Consider the following 22,548-nt stretch of genomic DNA (forward strand, 5'->3'; position numbering starts at 1 on the left):
TATATAAAAAAATAATAATAAAAGTATTACAATATTTAAGCAGATAATGAGCATAGAAATCTTCCAGGACGGCGCAGATGTCGGCAGCACGTGGTCTTCTGCCGGCGCAGATGTCGGCCGCGGTCTTCTGCCGGCGCAGATGTCGGCCGTACGTGGTCTTCTGCCGGCGCAGATGTCGGCAGCACGTGGTCTTCTGCCGGCGCAGATGTCGGCAGCACGTGGTCTTCTGCCGGTGCAGATGTTGGCCGTGGTCTTCTGACGGCGCAGATGTCGGCAGCACGTGGTCTTCTGCCGGCGCAGATGTCGGCAGCACGTGGTCTTCTGCCAGCGCAGATGTCGGCAGCACGTGGTCTTCTGCCGGCGGAGGTCTGACCGGTGACCATGCCCCTGTAGCAGCACACAGATATTGGCAGTGCCCGCAGTGGTATCCGCTGCCAGTTCTGTTTGTGCTGCTTCAGGGTGATGGGAACACAAACGTCTCGTCGCGGCCGGATGAAGACAAAGAAGAGGTTTTGGCTTTAAGTGTTTTATTAAAAATATGCAATTCACAACATTATTAATAGACGACTTGTGGGTGGAGGTGCGGAGGGGGCGCTGGTCCTCCAGGGCATCTTCAGATGTACCAGAGACTGAGGAAATGGGGTGTACTTGGTATTTACAAGGGGTGAGCGGGTGCAGGGTCAGCGGGATAACAGCGGCAGGTCGCTGGAGTTCATGATAAAGCTGGAATCCAGGTTTAGACTTTCTGTAATAAAGAAGAAGACGGAGAATTAGAGGCGAGGGCACAACGAAGACGGAGGAATTGTAGGGGGCACAGGTTAGGAAAAAAGGGCCACAAAGAAAAGGACTTGTAAAAGTAGAAGCAAAGGTAAGGCAGGACATTGGGAAAGGGAAGGCAAAAATTAGAGATGGTAAAAGCATTGGGAAAGCCCAAATGGAGGGAAGGGAATGAGGAGGAAAGATGGGTGGAGAGGAGTCTGGGGAGAAGAGAGAGGATGAGGGAGAGCAGGGTCTGGGTAGAAGAGAGGATGAGGAAGAGCAGGGTCTGGGGAGAAGAGGGTCTGGGGAGGAGAGAGAGGATGTGGAAGTGCAGGGTCTGGGGAGAAGAGAGAGGATGAGGGAGAGCAGGGTCTGGGGAGAAGAGAGAGGATGTGGAAGAGCGGGGTCTGGGTAGAAGAGAGGATGAGGAAGAGCAGGGTCTGGGGAGAAGAGGGTCTGGGGAGGAGAGAGAGGATGTGGAAGTGCAGGGTCTGGGGAGAAGAGAGAGGATGAGGGAGAGCAGGGTCTGGGGAGAAGAGAGAGGATGTGGAAGAGCAGGGTCTGGGGAGGAGAGAGGATGAGGGAGAGCAGGGTCTGCGGAAAAGAGAGAGGAAGAGGGAAAGCGGGGTCTGGGGAGAAGAGAGAGGAAGAGGGAGAGCAGGGTCTGGGTAGAAGAGAGGATGAGGAAGAGCAGGGTCTGGGGAGAAGAGGGTCTGGGGAGGAGAGAGAGGATGTGGAAGTGCAGGGTCTGGGGAGAAGAGAGAGGATGAGGGAGAGCAGGGTCTGGGGAGAAGAGAGGATGTGGAAGAGCAGGGTCTGGGGAGGAGAGAGGATGTGGAAGAGCAGGGTCTGGGGAGGAGAGAGGATGAGGGAGAGCAGGGTCTGGGGAGAAGAGAGAGGATGAGGGAGAGCGGGGTCTGGGTAGAAGAGAGGATGAGGAAGAGCAGGGTCTGCGGAGAAGAGAGAGGAAGAGGGAAAGCGGGGTCTGGGGAGAAGAGAGGATGAGGGAGAACAGGGTCTGGGGAGAAGAGAGAGGATGAGGGAGAGCGGGGTCTGGGTAGAAGAGAGGATGAGGAAGAGCAGGGTCTGGGGAGAAGAGAGAGGATGAGGGAGAGCAGGGTCTGGGTAGAAGAGAGAGGATGTGGAAGAGCAGGGTCTGGGGAGGAGAGAGAGCATGTGGAAGAGCAGGGTCTGGGGAGAAGAGAGAGGATGAGGGAGAGCAGGGTCTGGGTAAAAGAGAGAGGATGTGGAAGAGCAGGGTCTGGGGAGGAGAGAGGATGAGGGAGAGCAGGGTCTGGGGAGAAGAGAGGATGAGGGAGAGCAGGGTCTGGGGAGAAGAGAGGAAGAGGGAGAGCGGGGTCTGGGGAGAAGAGAGGATGAGGGAGAGCGGGGTCTGGGGCGAAGAGAGAGGATGAGGGAGAGCGGGGTCTGGGGAGAAGAGAGGATGAGGGAGAGCAGGGTCTGGAGAAGAGAGGATGGAAGAGAGGGGTCTGGGGAGAAGAGGATGAGGGAGAGCAGGGTCTGGAGAGAAGAGAGAGGATGAGGGAGAGCAGGGTCTGAGGAGAAGAGGGGATGAGGGAGAACAGGGTCAGGGGAGAAGAGAGGATGAGGAAGAGTAGGGTCAGGGGAGAAGAGAGGATGAGGGAGAGCAGGGTTTGGGGAGAAGAGAGGATGAGGAAGAGTAGGGTCAGGGGAGAAGAAAGAGGATGGGGAAGAGCAGGGTCTGGGGAGAAAAGAGGATGAGGGAGAGCAGGGTCTGGGGAGAAGAGAGGATGAGGAAGAGCAGGGTTTGAGGAGAAGAGAGGATGAGGGAGAGCAGGGTCAGGGGAGGAGAGGATGAGGAAGAGAAGGGTCAGGGGAGAAGAGAGGATGAGGGACAGCAGGGTCAGGGGAGAAGAGAGGATGAGGGAGAGCAGGGTCTGTGGAGAAGAGAGAGGATGGAAGAGAGGGGTCTGGGGAGAAGAGGATGAGGGAGAGAAGGGTCTGGAAAAAAGAGAGGATGAGGGAGAGCAGGGTCTGAGGAGAAAAGAGGATGAGGGAGAGCAGGGTCAGGGGAGAAGAGAGGATGAGGAAGAGTAGGGTCAAGGGAGAAGAGAGAGGATGAGGGAGAGCAGGGTCTGGGGAGAAGAGAGGATGAGGAAGAGCAGGGTCTGAGGAGAAGAGAGCATGAGGGAGAGCAGGGTCTGGGGAGAAGAGAGAGGATGGGGAAGAGCAGGGTCTGGGGAGAAGAGAGCATGAGGGAGAGCAGGGTCTGGGGAGAAGAGAGAGGATGGGGAAGAGCAGGGTCAGGGGAGAAGAGAGAGAGGATGGGGAAGAGCAGGGTCTGGGGAGAAGAGAGGATGAGGAAGAGCAGGGTCTGAGGAGAAGAGAGGATAAGGGAGAGCAGGGTCTGGGGAGAAGAGAGAGGATGAGGGACAGCAGGGTCAGGGGAGAAGAAAGAGGATGAGGGAGAGCAGGGTCTGGGGAGAAGGGAGGATGGGGAAGAGCAGGGTCTGGGGAGAAGAGAGAGGATGAGGGAGAGCAGGGTCAGGGGAGAAGAGAGACGATGAGGGAGAGCAGGGTCAGGGGAGAAGAGACGATGAGGGAGAGCAGGGTCAGGGGAGAAGAGAGGATGAGGAAGAGCAGGGTCAGGGGAGAAGAGATGATGAGGAAGAGCAGGGTCAGGGGAGAAGAGATGATGAGGAAGAGCAGGGTCAGGGGAGAAGAGAGGATGAGGAAGAGCAGTGTCTGGGGAGAAGAGAGAGGATGAGGGAGAAGAGAGGATGAGGGAGAGCGGGGTCTGGGGAGAAGAGTAAGGATGAGGAAGAGCAGGGTCAGGGGAGAAGAGAGAGGACGAGGGAGAGCGGGGTCTGGGGAGAAGAGAGAGGAGAGGGGTCTGGCTGTGGCAAAGGGACTACAAAGGGACGCAAAGGCCATAGGCAAACAAACGAGAGCCGATTCCAGCTGGAACAGAGAAAGTAAGGTGGGTCTGCTGCCAGGAAAAGAGATCACGGTCAGGCCAGAAGAGCAAGGGAACAAGTCACAGGGTCCAGCTAATAAGTTGAAACCAGAGGTAGATCAAAGTGGGCAATCATAAGAGGAACAAAGTCCGAGTGGGGGAGAGTTGAGTCCTGTTGGTTCAGTAAGAACAGGTGGAAAAAGTGGGTAAAGGAAAGTTGTGGTAGGAAGATTGGGGCAGGGGCGGAGAAGTGGGACAAAGGCTCTGCGAAGTGGAGTGGGCAATCGGAGGAAAGTTCTTCACCAAGTAAAGGAAAGCCAATCTGTACGGAGGAGCATGGGCTTGAGCAGGGCAGAATAAAGGCCCAGAGTAAGTGCAGGGTGTGAACAGAAGTATAGAGAGTGATAGCTGGCCCTCCTGGACCAGAGGGAGAACAGGGTCTGATATAAGAACCAGGGGCTGGACGGATTAACCGCCTCACTCCCCTCAATCCCTAGTTTACGTGAATGTCGCACCCTGGTCAAAGTTGAGTTTCTTCACCGTACTCCTGTCACCCAGACCCTCCATGTCCACCAGATCGCTGTTGGCATCCGAGTCATTCAATGCGCTGAGGGTGACATCTGCAGGAAGAAAGCGTGAAGACGTAAGGCCGAGAATCCAGCTGACCAAAGCTCCTCCACCATGTTCCTTCCTTCTTCCCTTAAACTCACCAGACGACTTGCGCTTCCTCATGGCGCCCTGAGACCCCTCTGGAAGGCTGGTTCCCCCAACCGCAGGTGGCGTTGGCCCAGACAGCACAGATGTGGGTATGGACACCACCTTCTTCACAGATTTCTTCGGGGAATCTGAAGATAGGGGGACACCATTGTCATCGTAGATCTTACGCTTCACGGCGAACTTGAGCTGAGCTCTGAGGAGAGAGAAGGCAAGATGCCGGGTAATGGTGGAAACGTGGGGAGGGAAGGAGCAGAAATGGACAGAATGGTGGCAGCCATGAAGGGAGGAAGAATCAGGCTCTCCATTCTACCTCCCACCCCCACTTCTTACACTGTCCTCTCCTTGATTACTGAGCTGATTTGATTTAAATCCTCCCCGAAGCGTTTGACGGCTGCGTGCAACATCTGAATCTCAGTGTCTGTCCAGCGGGCCCTATGGAGACACAAGGGGAGAGTGGAGATGAGACCGGGGGAACGAGGAAGAAGACTGGGGACGAGGGGAGGAGAAAGACTGGGGACGAGGGGAGGAGAAAGACTGGGGACGAGGGGAGGAGAAAGACTGGGGACGAGGGGAGGAGAAAGACTGGGGACGAGGGGAGGAGAAAGACTGGGGACGAGGGGAGGAGAAAGACTGGGGACGAGGGGAGGAGAAAGACTGGGGACGAGGGGAGGAGAAAGACTGGGGACGAGGGGAGGAGAAAGACTGGGGACGAGGGGAGGAGAAAGACTGGGGACGAGGGGAGGAGAAAGACTGGGGACGAGGGGAGGAGAAAGACTGGGGACGAGGGGAGGAGAAAGACTGGGGACGAGGGGAGGAGAAAGACTGGGGACGAGGGGAGGAGAAAGACTGGGGACGAGGGGAGGAGAAAGACCGGGGGACGAGGGGAGGAGAAAGACCGGGGGACGAGGGGAGGAGAAAGACCGGGGGACGAGGGGAGGAGAAAGACCGGGGACGAGGGGAGGAGAAAGACCGGGGACGAGGGGAGGAGAAAGACCGGGGACGAGGGGAGGAGAAAGACCGGGGACGAGGGGAGGAGAAAGACCGGGGACGAGGGGAGGAGAAAGACCGGGGACGAGGGGAGGAGAAAGACCGGGGACGAGGGGAGGAGAAAGACCGGGGGACGAGGGGAGGAGAAAGACCGGGGGACGAGGGGAGGAGAAAGACTGGGGACGAGGGGAGGAGAAAGACCGGGGGACGAGGGGAGGAGAAAGACCGGGGGACGAGGGGAGGAGAAAGACCGGGGACGAGGGGAGGAGAAAGACCGGGGACGAGGGGAGGAGAAAGACCGGGGACGAGGGGAGGAGAAAGACCGGGGACGAGGGGAGGAGAAAGACTGGGGACGAGGGGAGGAGAAAGACTGGGGACGAGGGGAGGAGAAAGACTGGGGACGAGGGGAGGAGAAAGACCGGGGGACGAGGGGAGGAGAAAGACCGGGGGACGAGGGGAGGAGAAAGACCGGGGACGAGGGGAGGAGAAAGACCGGGGACGAGGGGAGGAGAAAGACTGGGGACGAGGGGAAAGGGAGGCAGTGAGACAAGGGGCATAGGAGGAGGGGGGCGGGAGGAAGAAGGCAATTCCCCCTTTACCGGAGTAGGCGACTATCCCTTATACCCCCTTCACCCCGGAGGAGGCAACTATTCCCCCCTCCCCAGAAGAGGCGATTGTTACTTCCTCTCCTTTTTTCCTGGAGGAGACTATACCCCCAATTCATCCCAGAGGAGACGACTATTGCTCCCTCCCCCCTTCTTCAAGGAGGAGGCGACTATCCCCCTCTTCTTCCCAAAGGGGGAGGCGACTATCCCCCTGTTCTTCCCCGAGGCGACTATTCTCCCCTGTTTTTCCCCGATGAAGCGACTATTCCCCCCTGTTGTTCCCCGAGGAAGCAACTATCCCCCCATTGTTCCTGGAGGAGGCGACTATCCCTCCCGCCTTCTTCCCGGTGGAAATTATCCTCGTCTCGGAGGAGACTATTTCTCTCCCTCCCCTTTTCCCGAAGGAGGCGACTACTCCCCTCTCCCCCTTCTTCCTGGAGGAGGTGATTGTCCCCATCCCCTTCCCAGAGGAGGTGACTATTCCTCTCCCTCCCCTTTTACCAGAGGAGACTGTCCTCCCCCCTTCTTCCCAGAGACTATCCTCCCCCCTTCTTCCCAGAGGAGACTATTGCCCTTTCCCTTCTTCCCAGAGGAGGAGACTATTCCCTCCCCTTCTTCCCAGATAAGGAGACTATCCCCCCTTCTTCCCAGAGGAGGGGACTATTCCTTTCCCATTGTTCCCGGAGGAGGTGACTATTCCTCCCACCATTGTTCCCGGAGGAGGTGACTATTCCTTCCCCACTGTTCCTGGAGGAGGCGACTATCCCTCCCCATTGTTCCTGGAGGAGGCGACTATTCCTGCCACCATTGTTCCCGGAGGAGGCGACTATTCCTCCCACCATTGTTTCCAGAGGAGGAGACTATTCCTTCCCCACTGTTCCCAGAGGAGGCGACTATTCCTCCCACCATTGTTCCTGGAGGAGGCGACTATTCCTCTCACCATTGTTCCCAGAGGAGGCGACTATTCCTCCCACCATTGTTCCCGGAGGAGGCGACTATTCCTCCCACCATTGTTCCTGGAGGAGGCGACTATTCCTTCCCCACTGTTCCCAGAGGAGGCGACTATTCCTCCCACCATTGTTCCCGGAGGAGGCGACTATTCCTCCCACCATTGTTCCTGGAGGAGGCGACTATTCCTTCCCCACTGTTCCCAGAGGAGGCGACTATTCCTCCCACCATTGTTCCTGGAGGAGGCGACTATTCCTCCCACCATTTCCCCCCCTAGCGGAGGAGACTCCCCCGCCGCACCCAGGTGACATTTCGCCGCTCTGTCGCCATTTACCCGGCAGGCGAGGAGTCGGTCACAGGGTGCAGCTGCATGGTCAGCTCTCCCAGCTTGGTGAAGGCGGCCCCAGCTGCCGAGAAGATCTCCCCCACCTGGTGAACAAAGAAGAGAAACTTTATTATAAGGACACACATTTCACTTTAACCGGTGATGAACTACAAGCCCTAGAATACTATAGGCAGGGGAAAAGGACTACATATCGCAGCAGGACGCTGGGCAGGCTCGGAAATGTAGTTCTGGAGCACTTTAGAGCAATAATGGGATTATTCATCAATCTGACATGTTGTTTTTCTGTAAAACTACATGTCCCGGCATGCAATGCTGGGCAATAGGTGAACACGTGACTACTTCACGCCAATGAGACGTCGGCACCACTGCCGGGGTACCTTGGTTGATGCTGACGTCATGGCGCCAGTTCAGAAGAGATCTATGGTGCGGATGTTACACAGAGCCTCGCTGTCCGCCTGATCTCCCGCCGACCCTCCGCCAGTGAGCCGCTGTCTGTCAGTCCCGGCTTGCTCCTCTCCAGCCTCCTATTCGCTGTGCGACCACCGGACTCGCGCTGCTATTGGCTCCTTCTGCTGACGCTCCAGCAGAGTCCAGAGCCCGCCCACCCTAATCTCCCGCTACGATTGGCTTCTGTCAGCTATCAATCCCAGGCTAATGTCCCGCCCCTACTCTTCTTCTATTGGTGACTTCACCAATTCACCGTCCCTATTGGTTGTCTCCCCTCCATACTCTTCTTCCAACGGCGAATTCACCTCGGTGCTGCGTTCCTATTGGTTGTCTCCCCTCCATACTCTTCTTCCATTGGTGAATTCACCTCGGTGCTGCCTTCCTATTGGTTGTCTCCCCCCCATACTCTTTTTCCATTGGTGAATTGTCCTCGGTGCTGCCTTCCTATTGGTTGTCTCCCCCCCATACTCTTTTTCCATTGGTGAATTGTCCTCGGTGCTGCCTTCCTATTGGTTGTCTCCCCTCCATACTCTTCTTCCATCGGTGAATTCACCTCGGTGCTTCCTTCCTATTGGTCGCTCGCCTTTGCGCTCAGTGGAGGGCTGTGAGTGTGGATGTAGCAGAGCTGAGTGTGTCACTGGTTTCATTGATTACTTTTGTATTTTTTTTTTTTTACATAAACTTTTGCTATTCATAAAAGAGAACCCCGTGTCAGTCTACACTGCAGCCCTAGAATTATATTCATGAACCAGGAGGCGCAGGATGAACAAATTGGCGTAAAATGTTTGAAAAAAACCGCAATTCTGCCATTGTTTTCCTGGTTTCGGTCTCCCAGCGTTCATTGTAGCGTGATCATGGGAGCAATGGGCCCCTGAATAGAGGAGACACCAAGATGGCGACCCTGAGAGGCCGCTATTGCCCGGCATCAGCATTTAAGAGGTTAATGGGTGGCGGACGTGGACAGGGATGAAGACGTCGCACCCCCGACATTAATGCTGGGCTGTAGGAGCAGCAGACTGACGCTGTGCACGAGGGATCGCACCACTAATACCAGGTGCAGCGGCGCCATCTGCTGGCGGAAAACGGGGCCTGCACCACACTAAATCTATCTCTATATATATTTTTTTAAATGATGGAAAATAAAACTTATTTTTTTATATTTTCCGAGCCATAAAAATACGTTATATTCCGTATTCAGCAGCTCCCCCGTTACCATCGCCATCCCACAATTGCATCGCAGAGACCGACAGCAGCGCGATCGCCGTCTCCTGAAATACTCTGTGCTGCTGCTGCATTACGTCATATCACCATCATTGACCAAATGTCCCCTGTGCCATTAAAAGGGGCATCCGGAATTAGGAAAACCATGGCCACTATCCTCCTACAATAGCGCCATGCCTTCTCTCAGGCCGGGTCCGGTACTGCAGCTCAGCCCTACTCACATCACTAGGGGGAGCTGCAATACCGCACACGGCCTGAGAGAGAGGGGCGCTGTTCCAGGGGAGGGAGCAGTCAGGTTTTTTTCTAGTTCTATACAACCCTTTTAATTCCATGGGGGAATTGATGACACAGCAGCGCAGAGTATTTCAGGAGATAATTATACAGATGTTGAAGGACATAACCCCGTCCTCCGAGGTTCTCGTGCACAGAGATCAAGTGGGGGGGGCGGATCCAGACCCTAGAGGGCAAAAAAAGGGGTCTACAGCAGCACAGAGTATGTCAGGAGCAGGCAAAGCTAAGGAATGGCTACAAGGCAGGAGCCCCCGCAGCACAGAGGATTTCAGCACATGCCGACATTATGCCATAGTCTGAGAGCTGGGGGTGACTGGCTGTGGTGGGAGGTTAGGCGAGGCCCCCGCAGCACAGAGGATTTCAGCACAGGCCGATATTATGCCATAGTCTGAGAGCTGGGGGTGACTGGCTGTGGTGGGAGGTTAGGCGAGGCCCCCGCAGCACAGAGGATTTCAGACCACCCGGCTGTGGTTCTATCACACAATTCTCAGCACTTTATTACACATTTACATCTTTTAAATAACATCAAGAATTCAGGAAGATTTTGGGGGGCAAACAAGGGGTCCGGAGCCAGGAAGGGAGGTGGTTCCAGGAATGTGCACAAAAGTCAAATTTCAGGAGACCCTGCAGATTCATGATGCGAAGGTCCGAGATCCGGAGACACAATGATGGGGGTCCTGGTGGCCTAGAGGGAGGAGGGGGTCCAGCGCCGGCTCGGCGGTCCTCAGCGCACCATGTACTCCTTCCTCTTGTTCAGCCGCACCTGGCAGAAGGAGAAGCCGCCCAGGAGGACGTAGATGGCGGCCGCGATGAAGCAGTTATACGAGACCTGCTCGTACAGGCCGTACAGCTGGGTGGGGGGCTGGAGGCTGCAGGAGACAAGACAGGGTTAATCAGCGGCCGGAGGAGGCGGTGGGAGGAGAGCGACCTGCAGCCATCACTCACTCGTCAAACAGGTCGGCATCGGTGAAGGGGACGTCCTCGATCAGAACCGCGGAGTGGACATTGAAGAAGATCCCGAGCAGAACCTGCAACACAGCGGACGGGGGGAGATGGATCGTAATAAAAATATATAGAAAAATAAAACAAATTCTTCTCCCCATTCGGAGCCCCCTGGCCGTGTTGTTCCCGTTTACTGACCTCATTCTGGGGGCGTTTCGCCCGATTTCCTTTCACTAGTTATGGGGGCGCAGGGACGGGAGGAGAATTTTTTTTTCTACGAGTTTCACAATTTTCTATCTCGGGGGAATCGACTTTCTCGGACGCAGTGATAAACAGAAATGTTTTTATTTTTTTTTTACACAGCCGGCACCTCCTCAGGGCACAAAGCGCCCCGTATGGCAGATGTTACACAGCCGGCACCCTCTCAGGGCTCGGAGCACTCAGTATGGCGGGTGTTACACAGTCGGCACCTCCTCAGGGCATGGAGCGCCCCGTATGGCAGGTGTTACACAGCCGGCACCTCCTCAGGGCACAGAACGCCCCCTATGGCTGGTGTTACACAGCCGGCACCTCCTCAGGGCACAGAACGCCCCCTATGGCTGGTGTTACACAGCCGGCACCTCCTCAGGGCTCAGAGCGCCCCCTATGGCTGGTGTTACACAGCCGGCACCTCCTCAGGGCTCAGAGCGCCCCGTATGGCTGATGTTACACAGCCGGCACCTCCTCAGGGCACAAAGCGCCCCGTATGGCAGATGTTACACAGCCGGCACCTCCTCAGGGCTCGGAGCGCCCCGTATGGCAGATGTTACACAGCCGGCACCTCCTCAGGGCACGGAGAGCCCCGTATGGCAGATGTTACACAGCCGGCACCTCCTCAGGGCTCAGAGCGCCCCGTATGGCAGATGTTACACAGCCGGCACCTCCTCAGGGCATGGAGCGCCCCGTATGGCTGGTGGTACACGGCCGGAACCCTCTCAGGGCTCAGAGCGCCCCATATGGCAGATGTTACACAGCCAGCACCTCCTCAGGGCTCGGAGCGCCCCGTATGGCGGGTGTTACACAGCCGGCACCTCCTCAGGGCACAGAGCGGCCCGTATGGCAGATGTTACACCGCCGGCACCTCCTCAGGGCACGAAGCGCCCCGTATGGCACGTGTTACACAGCCGGCACCTCCTCAAGGCTCAGAGGGCCCCATATGGCTGGTGTTACACGGCCGGCACCCCCTCAGGGGACAGAGCGCACCGTATGGCAGATGTTACACCACCAGCACCTCCTCAGGGCACAGAGCGCCCCGTATGGCTGGTGTTACACAGCCAGCACCTCCTCAAGGCTCAGAGGGCCCCATATGGCTGGTGCTACACGGCTGGCACCCCCTCAGGGGACGGAGCGCACCGTATGGCAGATGTTACACCACCGGCACCACCTCAGGGCACGGAGCGCCCCGTATGGCAGATGTTACACAGCCGGCACCTCCTCAGGGCACAGAGCGCCCTGTATGGCAGAAGTTACACCACCGGCACCTCCTCAGGGCATGGAGCGCCCGGTATGGCAGAAGTTACACCACCAGCACCTCCTCAGGGCTCGAAGTGCCCCGTATGGCAGATGTTACACAGCCGTAACCTCCTCAGGGCTCGGAGCGCCCCGTATGGCTGATGTTACACAGCCGGCACCTCCTTAGGGCTCAGCGCCCCGTATGGCAGATGTTACACAGCCGACACCTCCTCAGGGCTCAGCGCCCCGGATGGCAGATGTTACACAGCCGGCACCTCCTCAGGGCACGGAGCGCCCCGTATGGCAGATGTTACACAGCCGGCACCTCCTTAGGGCTCAGCGCCCCGTATGGCAGATATTACACAGCCGGCACCTCCTTAGGGCTCAGCGCCCCATATGGCAGATGTTACACAGCCGGCACCTCCTCAGGGCTCAGGGCCCCATATGGCAGAGGTTATACAGCCGACACCTCCTCAGGGCTCAGCGCCCCGGATGGCAGATGTTACACAGCCGGCACCTCCTCAGGGCTCGGAGTGCCCTGTATGGCAGAGGTTACACAGCTGGCACCTCCTCAGGGCACAGAGCACCCCGTATGGCTGGTGTTACACGGCCTGTGCCCACCTGTATATGACTTTGAAGTCACTCTAAATGCACAGTAAGGTTTGCTGAGACTTGTAGTCCACCCATCTATTCACTTACATGGACACAATTACTACCTGGTCACTATCTGCTTTCAATGAGTTCCAGGATCAGGACAGATAATGGCACTGCCAGCCCCCAGAAGGCAGAGGAGGGCACATTTAACCCCTTAATACCCCATGTGCCTTCACCTGCTGTTTAGTTTGTGTGTGTGTGACAGCCCTTTAAATGTACAGCACACCCTGTGACACTTTCCTGCCACCAGGCGCCCCCTGGAGACCACCCGCTTCACACACAGGCGTGGAGCCATGATGTCGGCCCCCTGAGAAAAGCTATAGGACCATGTTTCTTCTTCCCATATTGTGGGCTGCTGGGAGTTGTAGTTCGGTGCCTCAGATGATGATCAGCACAGATTTGGCTGGAGGCGGTCGCTCCTGGGTGTACATGTACACAGCGGGGGCTGATTACTGTACACACAGCTCCGCGCCTCCTGTGTACAGTCAACAACACACCCACATTCCTCCACTACTGCTCCCTGGTGTCAGCCACTTATAGGAATCAGCGACAAGAACTATTGAAGCCGGCTGCGCACCTCAGAGAAACGACGCGGCGCCCCCTGAGGTCAGTCACGGTATTACCGCCAACATATCCCGGAGCACTTGGCGAGATCTCCGCTTGCTGTCAGTGACCGATGCCAAGCACCATCCTGACACTAGCCGCAGCTGTAACAAACCACCAGCTGTGAGGAGCCCGGCAGCCGACCACTGACAGCAAGCAGGGATCTGACTAAAGCCGACGTGTCCATTATAAATAAAGCTTTGTCATTATATAACAGAGTGGGCGACGTCCTGTGACGGGAAACAGTCGCCCCATTGTCTGACAATGCATGAATGACCCCATAATGGAAAAATTAGCAAGGAGGAATGTTAAAGGGGTGGTGGCTGGTATGAGATATATGTGATCATGGGATATCCCTTTAAGATTCCTCCTCACAATTTGGGGAACTTCATGATTCATAGACTCTGGGTGCAGAAAGGAGAAGTGTCTGCCGCTCCCTGCGCCCGGACCAGGAAGGGTTAACCTGCCCCCCAACACTAAGACTACAGTGAAGCCCCCTGTAATGCAGCCCCTCACTGACATCACCACTCTTAAAGGGGAACTCCTAGTAAGTGAATCACGTGACCAATAGGGGTCAATGACATTGACAACTTCCCCCCAAAATGGCCAATATGAGAGAACAAGCGCCAATGCCGCCCGCACCGGGGTCCGAGGAGCCGGCACTCACCAGCATGATGACGCCCCACACGCTCAGCACGATCCCGCAGGCGGCCAGCTTGGGCCCGCAGCACAGAAGAGACACCATGACTGACACCGAGCTCCGCTCTCCTCCGACTACCTGGCCGAGGTCAGCTGATTGCGGCCAGCGCTGCTAAGCTGCGATCCTATTGGTTGTCTATGAGGAAGTAGGCGTGGTCAAAGATGCAAGGCAGCTCCGGGCAGCCAGGTCTAGGGTGAGCGAGAGGGGACAATCCGAGAAGTCGTTCCTCACGTGACCTCAGCGGAGGCGATGATCACGTGCTGAGGACTGATACCCGGATGGTGACTGAGCCGCTGTATTCTGCAGTTGTGATGATGCCCGGACTGACACACGGGGGCGCCTCCTAACCCCCTCGTTTTGGCGCTGTGCGTTATTACAACCTAACGCCTCTCAGGAGCCTGACATGTTTTTTATTAGTTTTTTTTTTTGTAATACAATTTTAACCCCTTCATGACCCGAGCTTTTTTCGTTTTTCGCTCCCCTCCTTCCCAGAGCCATAACTTTTTTATTTTTCCGTTAATTTGGCCATGTGAGGGCTTATTTTTTGCGGGACGAGTGGTACTTTTGAACGACATCATTGGTTTTACCATGTCTTGTACTAGAAAACAGGAAAAAAATTCCAAGTGCGGTGAAATTGCAAAAAAAGTGCAATCCCACAGTTGTTTTTTGTTTGGCTTTTTTGCTAGGTTCACTAAATGCTAAAACTGACCTGCCATTATGATTCTCCAGGTCATTGTGAGTTCATAGACACCAAACACAGGGCCGGACTGGCCATCGGGCAGTTCTGGCAAATGCCAGAAGGGCCGGTGGCAGTAGTGGGCCGCTCGAGTGTGCCGCTGTCGACACACTCTCCCCGCTGTCGGCACACTCTCCCCGCTGTCGGCACGCTCTCCCCGCTGTCGGCGCGCTCTCCCCGCTGTCGGCGCGCTCTCCCCGCTGTCGGCGCCCTCGCCCCGCTGTTGGCGCACTCTCCCCGCTGTCGGCGCACTCTCCCCGCTGTCGGCGCACTCTCCCCGCTGCCGGCGCACTCTCCCCGCTGCCGGCGCACTCTCCCCGCTGTCGGCGCACTCTCCCCGCTGCCGGCGCACTCTCCCCACTGCCGGCGCACTCTCCCCGTCGGCGCACTCGCCCCGCTGTCGGCACACTCCCCACGCTGTCGGCGCACTCTCCCCGCTGTCGGCGCACTCTCCCCGCTGTCGGCGCACTCTCCCCGCTGTCGGCGCACTCTCCCCGCTGTCGGCGCACTCCCCACGCTGTCGGCGCACTCTCCCCGCTGTCGGCGTACTCTCCCCGCTGTCGGCGCACTCTCCCCGCTGTCGGCGCACTCTCCCCGCTGTCGGCGCACTCTCCCCGCTGTCGGCTCACTCCCCACGCTGTCGGCGCACTCTCCCCGCTGTCGGCGCACTCTCCCCGCTGTCGGCGCACTCTCCCCGCTGTCGGCGCACTCTCCCCGCTGTCGGCGCACTCCCCACGCTGTCGGCACACTCTCCCCGCTGTCGGCGCACTCTCCCCGCTGTCGGCGCACTCTCCCCGCTGTCGGCGCACTCTCCCCGCTGTCGGCCCACTCCCCACGCTGTCGGCACACTCTCCCCGCTGTTGGCACACTCTCCCCGCTGTCGGCACACTCCCCACGCTGTCGGCACACTCTCCCCGCTGTTGGCACACTCTCCCCGCTGTCGGCACACTCTCCCCGCTGTCGGCGCACTCCCGGCCCCGCATTCAACTATACCGGCGTCTAACGCCGGTACAGTTGAATGCAATGATGGAGGAGAGAGCGTCCGCTGACGCTTTCTCTCCCATCATTCCCCGCTCTGCCTGCCGCTGACACTGCGGGTGCGCGATGACATCATATCATCGCGCACCTGCTGTGTGACCGGGCGGGCAGACTGCGACTGCTGAGACCAGAGCCAGAGCAGCGCGGGGCAGGAGGAAAGAGGTGAGTAGAGTGGTTTGTTTTTTTTTTTTTATCAATGAGTGATGACTGGATTGTGGAGCTATTGGGGGTGGGGGGGCTGTGCTGCATTATATTCTATGGGGCTGTGCTGCATTATATTCCATGGGCCTGTGCTGCATTCCATTCTATGGGCCTGTGCTGCATTCCATTCTATGGCATCTGCTGCATTATATTCTATGAGCCTGTGCTGCATTATATTCTATGGGGCTGTGCTGCATTATATTCTATGGGCCTGTGCTGCATTGTATTCTATGGGCCTCTGCTGCATTATATTCTATGGGGCTGGCTGCATTGTATTCTATGGGCCTGTGCTGCATTCCATTCTATGGGCCTCTGCTGCATTATATTCTATGGGGCTGGCTGCATTCCATTCTATGGGCCTCTGCTGCATTATATTCTATGGGGCTGTGCTGCATTATATTCTATGGGGCTGTGCTGCATTATATTCTATGGGCCTGTGCTGCATTCCATTCTATGGGCCTGTGCTGCATTATATTCTATGGGCCTGTGCTGCATTATATTCTATGGGCCTGTGCTGCATTATATTCTATGGGGCTGTGCTGCATTCCATTCTATGGGCCTCTGCTGCATTATATTCTATGGGGCTGGCTGCATTCCATTCTATGGGCCTCTGCTGCATTATATTCTATGGGGCTGGCTGCATTCCATTCTATGGGCCTCTGCTGCATTATATTCTATGGGGCTGGCTGCATTCCATTCTATGGGCCTCTGCTGCATTATATTCTATGGGGCTGGCTGCATTCCATTCTATGGGCCTGTGCTGCATTATATTCTATGGGCCTGTGCTGCATTGTATTCTATGGGTCTGTGCTGCATTCCATTCTATGGGCCTCTGCTGCATTATATTCTATGGGGCTGGCTGCATTCCATTCTATGGGCCTCTGCTGCATTATATTCTATGGGGCTGGCTGCATTCCATTCTATGGGCCTCTGCTGCATTATATTCTATGGGCCTGTGCTGCATTGTATTCTATGGGCCTGTGCTGCATTATATTCTATGGGCCTGTGCTGCATTCCATTCTATGGGCCTGTGCTGCATTCCATTCTATGGGCCTGTGCTGCATTATATTCTATGGGCCTGTGCTGCATTATATTCTATGGGCCTGTGCTGCATTCCATTCTATGGGCCTCTGCTGCATTATATTCTATGGGCCTGTGCTGCATTGTATTCTATGGGCCTGTGCTGCATTCCATTCTATGGGCCTGTGCTGCATTCCATTCTATGGGCCTGTGCTGCATTATATTCTATGGGCCTGTGCTGCATTATATTCTATGGGGCTGTGCTGCATTATATTCTATGGGGCTGTGCTGCATTCCATTCTATGGGCCTGTGCTGCACTATATTGTATGGTGGCTGGCTGCATTACATTCTATGGGGGCTGTGCTGCATTACATTCTATGGGGGCTGGCTGTATTACATTCTATGGGGGCTGGCTGTATTACATTCTATGGGGCTGTGCTGCATTACATTCTATGGGGGCTGTGCTGCATTACATTCTATGGGGGCTGTGCAGCATTACATTCTATGGGGCTGTGCTGTATTATAGTCTATGGGGGCTGGCTGTATTACATTCTATGGGGGCTGTGCAGCATTACATTCTATGGGGCTGTGCTGTATTATAGTCTATGAAATGGCGCCTGTCTTCCTGGCCCCACACACACCACCACCGCAGACACCAGAAGCTGCCAAGTAATAGCCCCTAACGGGACTCCTGCACCTCTCCAGGGATCTGTGCCCTCCTTTCCGTACCTACTACTATAAGTAAGGTTTGAGAAAGACCCCAAGGGTCGAAACGTTACCTACCTTGCAAATCTTGCAACACTGCGGTGATACCTTTATTTTTGGTGTTTTTTCAAAATAAAAAACCACGAGTTTGGCTAACAATATTCTGAAGACATATTTCTTGAGTGCGACTGTTGATGTTTATGACTACATTCTGGAGAATCCCTCCATGTTCAGTCTGCACCAGTACTAGCGAGAGTGCACGTCTTGTTCTTCACTGTTATAGTCTATAGGGGCTGTGCTGCATTACATTCTATGGGGGCTGGCTGTATTACATTCTATGGGGGCTGGCTGTATTACATTCTATGGGGCTGTGCTGCATTACATTCTATGGGGGCTGTGCTGCATTACATTCTATGGGGGCTGTGCTGCATTACATTCTATGGGGGCTGTGCTGCATTACATTCTATGGGGGCTGTGCTGCATTACATTCTATGGGGGCTGGCTGTATCACATTCTATGGGGGCTGTGCTGTATCACATTCTATGGGGCTGTGCTGCATTACATTCTATGGGGGCTGTGCTGCATTACATTCTATGGGGGCTGGCTGTATTACATTTTATGGGGGCTGTGCTGTATTACATTCTATGGGGCTGTGCTGCATTACATTCTATGGGGGCTGTGCTGCATTACATTCTATGGGGGCTGTGCTGTATTACATTCTATGGGGGCTGTGCTGTATTACATTCTATGGGGGCTGGCTGTATTACATTCTATGGGGGCTGGCTGTATTACATTCTATGGGGCTGTGCTGCATTACATTCTATGGGGCCTGTGCTGCATTACATTCTATGGGCCTGTGCTGCATTCCATTCTATAGGCCTGTGCTGCATTATATTCTATGGGGCTGTGCTGCATTCCATTCTATGGTCCTGTGCTGCATTATATTCTATGGGCCTGTGCTGCATTATATTCTATGGGGCTGTGCTGCATTCCATTCTATGGGCCTGTGCTGCATTATATTCTATGGGCCTGTGCTGCATTATATTCTATGGGTCTGTGCTGCATTCCATTCTATGGGCCTCTGCTGCATTATATTCTATGGGGCTGGCTGCATTCCATTCTATGGGCCTCTGCTGCATTACATTCTATGGGGGCTGTGCTGCATTACATTCTATGGGGGCTGTGCTGCATTACATTCTATGGGGGCTGTGCTGTATTACATTCTATGGGGGCTGTGCTGTATTACATTCTATGGGGGCTGGCTGTATTACATTCTATGGGGGCTGGCTGTATTACATTCTATGGGGCTGTGCTGCATTACATTCTATGGGGCCTGTGCTGCATTACATTCTATGGGGCTGTGCTGCATTACATTCTATGGGGCTGTGCTGTATTACATTCTATGGGGGCTGTGCTGTATCACATTCTATGGGGCTGTGCTGCATTACATTCTATGGGGGCTGTGCTGCATTACATTCTATGGGGGCTGGCTGTATTACATTTTATGGGGGCTGTGCTGTATTACATTCTATGGGGCTGTGCTGCATTACATTCTATGGGGGCTGGTTGTATTACATTTTATGGGGGCTGTGCTGTATTACATTCTATGGGGCTGTGCTGCATTACATTCTATGGGGGCTGTGCTGCATTACATTCTATGGGGGCTGTGCTGCATTACATTCTATGGGGGCTGTGTTGCATTACATTCTATGGGGGCTGGCTGTATTACATTCTATGGGGCTGTGCTGCATTACATTCTATGGGGGCTGTGCTGCATTACATTCTATGGGGGCTGTGCTGCATTACATTCTATGGGGGCTGTGCTGCATTACATTCTATGGGGGCTGGCTGTATTACATTCTATGGGGCTGTGCTGCATTACATTCTATGGGGGCTGTGCTGCATTACATTCTATGGGGGCTGTGCTGCATTACATTCTATGGGGGCTGTGCTGCATTACATTCTATGGGGGCTGTGCTGCATTACATTCTATGGGGGCTGTGCTGCATTACATTCTATGGGGGCTGTGCTGTATTACATTCTATGGGGGCTGTGCTGTATTACATTCTATGGGGGCTGGCTGTATTACATTCTATGGGGGCTGGCTGTATTACATTCTATGGGGCTGTGCTGCATTACATTCTATGGGGCCTGTGCTGCATTACATTCTATGGGCCTGTGCTGCATTCCATTCTATAGGCCTGTGCTGCATTATATTCTATGGGGCTGTGCTGCATTCCATTCTATGGGCCTGTGCTGCATTATATTCTATGGGCCTGTGCTGCATTATATTCCATGGGGCTGTGCTGCATTCCATTCTATGGGCCTGTGCTGCATTATATTCTATGGGCCTGTGCTGCATTATATTCTATGGGCCTGTGCTGCATTATATTCTATAGGGCTGTGCTGCATTCCATTCTATGGGCCTCTGCTGCATTATATTCTATGGGCCTCTGCTGCATTATATTCTATGGGGCTGGCTGCATTCCATTCTATGGGCCTCTGCTGCATTATATTCTATGGGGCTGGCTGCATTCCATTCTATGGGCCTCTGCTGCATTATATTCTATGGGGCTGGCTGCATTCCATTCTATGGGCCTGTGCTGCATTATATTCTATGGGCCTGTGCTGCATTGTATTCTATGGGTCTGTGCTGCATTCCATTCTATGGGCCTCTGCTGCATTATATTCTATGGGGCTGGCTGCATTCCATTCTATGGGCCTCTGCTGCATTATATTCTATGGGGCTGGCTGCATTCCATTCTATGGGCCTCTGCTGCATTATATTCTATGGGCCTGTGCTGCATTGTATTCTATGGGCCTGTGCTGCATTCCATTCTATGGGCCTGTGCTGCATTCCATTCTATGGGCCTGTGCTGCATTATATTCTATGGGCCTGTGCTGCATTATATTCTATGGGGCTGTGCTGCATTATATTCTATGGGCCTGTGCTGCATTATATTGTATGGGGGCTGTGCTGCATTACATTCTATGGGGCTGTGCTGCATTATATTGTATGGGGGCTGTGCTGCATTACATTCTATGGGGCTGTGCTGCATTATATTGTATGGTGGCTGGCTGCATTACATTTTATGGGGGCTGTGCTGCATTACATTCTATGGGGGCTGGCTGTATTACATTCTATGGGGGCTGGCTGTATTACATTCTATGGGGCTGTGCTGCATTACATTCTATGGGGGCTGTGCTGCATTACATTCTATGGGGGCTGTGCAGCATTACATTCCATGGGGCTGTGCTGTATTATAGTCTATGGGGGCTGGCTGTATTACATTCTATGGGGGCTGTGCAGCATTACATTCTATGGGGCTGTGCTGTATTATAGTCTATGAAATGGCGCCTGTCTTCCTGGCCCCACACACACCACCACCGCAGACACCAGAAGCTGCCAAGTAATAGCCCCTAACGGGACTCCTGCACCTCTCCAGGGATCTGTGCCCTCCTTTCCGTACCTACTACTATAAGTAAGGTTTGAGAAAGACCCCAAGGGTCGAAATGTTACCTACCTTGCAAATCTTGCAACACTGCGGTGATACCTTTATTTTTGGTGTTTTTTCAAAATAAAAAACCACGAGTTTGGCTAACAATATTCTGAAGACATATTTCTTGAGTGCGACTGTTGATGTTTATGACTACATTCTGGAGAATCCCTCCATGTTCAGTCTGCACCAGTACTAGCGAGAGTGCACGTCTTGTTCTTCACTGTTATAGTCTATAGGGGCTGTGCTGCATTACATTCTATGGGGGCTGGCTGTATTACATTCTATGGGGGCTGGCTGTATTACATTCTATGGGGCTGTGCTGCATTACATTCTATGGGGGCTGTGCTGCATTACATTCTATGGGGGCTGTGCTGCATTACATTCTATGGGGGCTGTGCTGCATTACATTCTATGGGGGCTGGCTGTATCACATTCTATGGGGGCTGTGCTGTATCACATTCTATGGGGCTGTGCTGCATTACATTCTATGGGGGCTGTGCTGCATTACATTCTATGGGGGCTGGCTGTATTACATTTTATGGGGGCTGTGCTGTATTACATTCTATGGGGCTGTGCTGCATTACATTCTATGGGGGCTGGCTGTATTACATTTTATGGGGGCTGTGCTGTATTACATTCTATGGGGCTGTGCTGCATTACATTCTATGGGGGCTGTGCTGCATTACATTCTATGGGGGCTGTGCTGCATTACATTCTATGGGGGCTGTGCTGCATTACATTCTATGGGGGCTGGCTGTATTACATTCTATGGGGCTGTGCTGCATTACATTCTATGGGGGCTGTGCTGCATTACATTCTATGGGGGCTGTGCTGCATTACATTCTATGGGGGCTGTGCTGCATTACATTCTATGGGGGCTGGCTGTATTACATTCTATGGGGCTGTGCTGCATTACATTCTATGGGGGCTGTGCTGCATTACATTCTATGGGGGCTGTGCTGCATTACATTCTATGGGGGCTGTGCTGCATTACATTCTATGGGGGCTGTGCTGCATTACATTCTATGGGGGCTGTGCTGCATTACATTCTATGGGGGCTGTGCTGCATTACATTCTATGGGGGCTGTGCTGCATTACATTCTATGGGGGCTGTGCTGTATTACATTCTATGGGGGCTGGCTGTATTACATTCTATGGGGGCTGGCTGTATTACATTCTATGGGGCTGTGCTGCATTACATTCTATGGGGCCTGTGCTGCATTACATTCTATGGGGCTGTGCTGCATTACATTCTATGGGGCTGTGCTGTATTACATTCTATGGGGGCTGTGCTGTATCACATTCTATGGGGCTGTGCTGCATTACATTCTATGGGGGCTGTGCTGCATTACATTCTATGGGGGCTGGCTGTATTACATTTTATGGGGGCTGTGCTGTATTACATTCTATGGGGCTGTGCTGCATTACATTCTATGGGGGCTGTGCTGCATTACATTCTATGGGGGCTGTGCTGCATTACATTCTATGGGGGCTGTGCTGCATTACATTCTATGGGGGCTGGCTGTATTACATTCTATGGGGCTGTGCTGCATTACATTCTATGGGGGCTGTGCTGCATTACATTCTATGGGGGCTGTGCTGCATTACATTCTATGGGGGCTGGCTGTATTACATTCTATGGGGCTGTGCTGCATTACATTCTATGGGGGCTGTGCTGCATTACATTCTATGGGGGCT

At 54.3% G+C, this 22,548-nt stretch overlaps 2 protein-coding genes across 3 annotated transcripts; both read right to left on the reverse strand.

The window, feature by feature from the left end:
* Positions 1-510: 510 nt before the first annotated feature.
* BACC1 (BPTF associated chromatin complex component 1) lies at positions 511-7,915 on the reverse strand. Of its 2 annotated transcripts, XM_077261776.1 has the most exons (6): positions 7,678-7,839; positions 7,289-7,383; positions 4,745-4,846; positions 4,408-4,607; positions 4,213-4,317; positions 511-745 (listed from the first exon to the last, which is right to left on the reverse strand). In XM_077261776.1, the coding sequence occupies exons 1-6, from the start codon at positions 7,696-7,698 to the stop codon at positions 681-683; spliced, it is 588 nt and encodes a 195-aa protein (XP_077117891.1). In that variant the 5' UTR covers positions 7,699-7,839; the 3' UTR covers positions 511-680. The 2 variants fall into 2 exon arrangements, with proteins under 2 accessions (XP_077117891.1, XP_077117893.1); XM_077261778.1 differs by lacking the exon at positions 4,745-4,846 and having other exon boundaries at positions 7,678-7,915.
* A 1,815-nt stretch (positions 7,916-9,730) lies between these two features.
* Positions 9,731-13,772, reverse strand: RNASEK (ribonuclease K). The gene is made up of 3 exons (XM_077261779.1): positions 13,617-13,772; positions 10,205-10,287; positions 9,731-10,128 (listed from the first exon to the last, which is right to left on the reverse strand). The coding sequence occupies exons 1-3, from the start codon at positions 13,692-13,694 to the stop codon at positions 9,984-9,986; spliced, it is 306 nt and encodes a 101-aa protein (XP_077117894.1). The 5' UTR covers positions 13,695-13,772; the 3' UTR covers positions 9,731-9,983.
* Between the last annotated feature and the right edge of the window lie 8,776 nt (positions 13,773-22,548).

Source organism: Ranitomeya variabilis, chromosome 5 (assembly GCF_051348905.1).
Source record: "Ranitomeya variabilis isolate aRanVar5 chromosome 5, aRanVar5.hap1, whole genome shotgun sequence".
Lineage (NCBI taxonomy): Eukaryota > Metazoa > Chordata > Amphibia > Anura > Dendrobatidae > Ranitomeya > Ranitomeya variabilis.

What these genes read in the sequence shown, in the direction of transcription:
- BACC1 (XM_077261776.1), bottom strand. Translation starts at nt 7,698, where the DNA reads ATGACGTCAGCATCAACCAAG. An exon ending in GTAATCAAGGAGAGGACAGT is followed by an intron (nt 4,608 to 4,744) that starts GTAAGAAGTGGG and finishes CTCTCTCCTCAG; the next exon opens with AGCTCAGCTCAAGTTCGCCG. An exon ending in GAAACTCAACTTTGACCAGG is followed by an intron (nt 746 to 4,212) that starts GTGCGACATTCA and finishes TCTTTATTACAG; the next exon opens with AAAGTCTAAACCTGGATTCC.
- RNASEK (XM_077261779.1), bottom strand. Translation starts at nt 13,694, where the DNA reads ATGGTGTCTCTTCTGTGCTGCGGGCCCAAGCTGGCCGCCTGCGGGATC. An exon ending in TGTGGGGCGTCATCATGCTG is followed by an intron (nt 10,288 to 13,616) that starts GTGAGTGCCGGC and finishes GCTGTGTTGCAG; the next exon opens with GTTCTGCTCGGGATCTTCTT. An exon ending in GATGCCGACCTGTTTGACGA is followed by an intron (nt 10,129 to 10,204) that starts GTGAGTGATGGC and finishes TGTCTCCTGCAG; the next exon opens with CCTCCAGCCCCCCACCCAGC.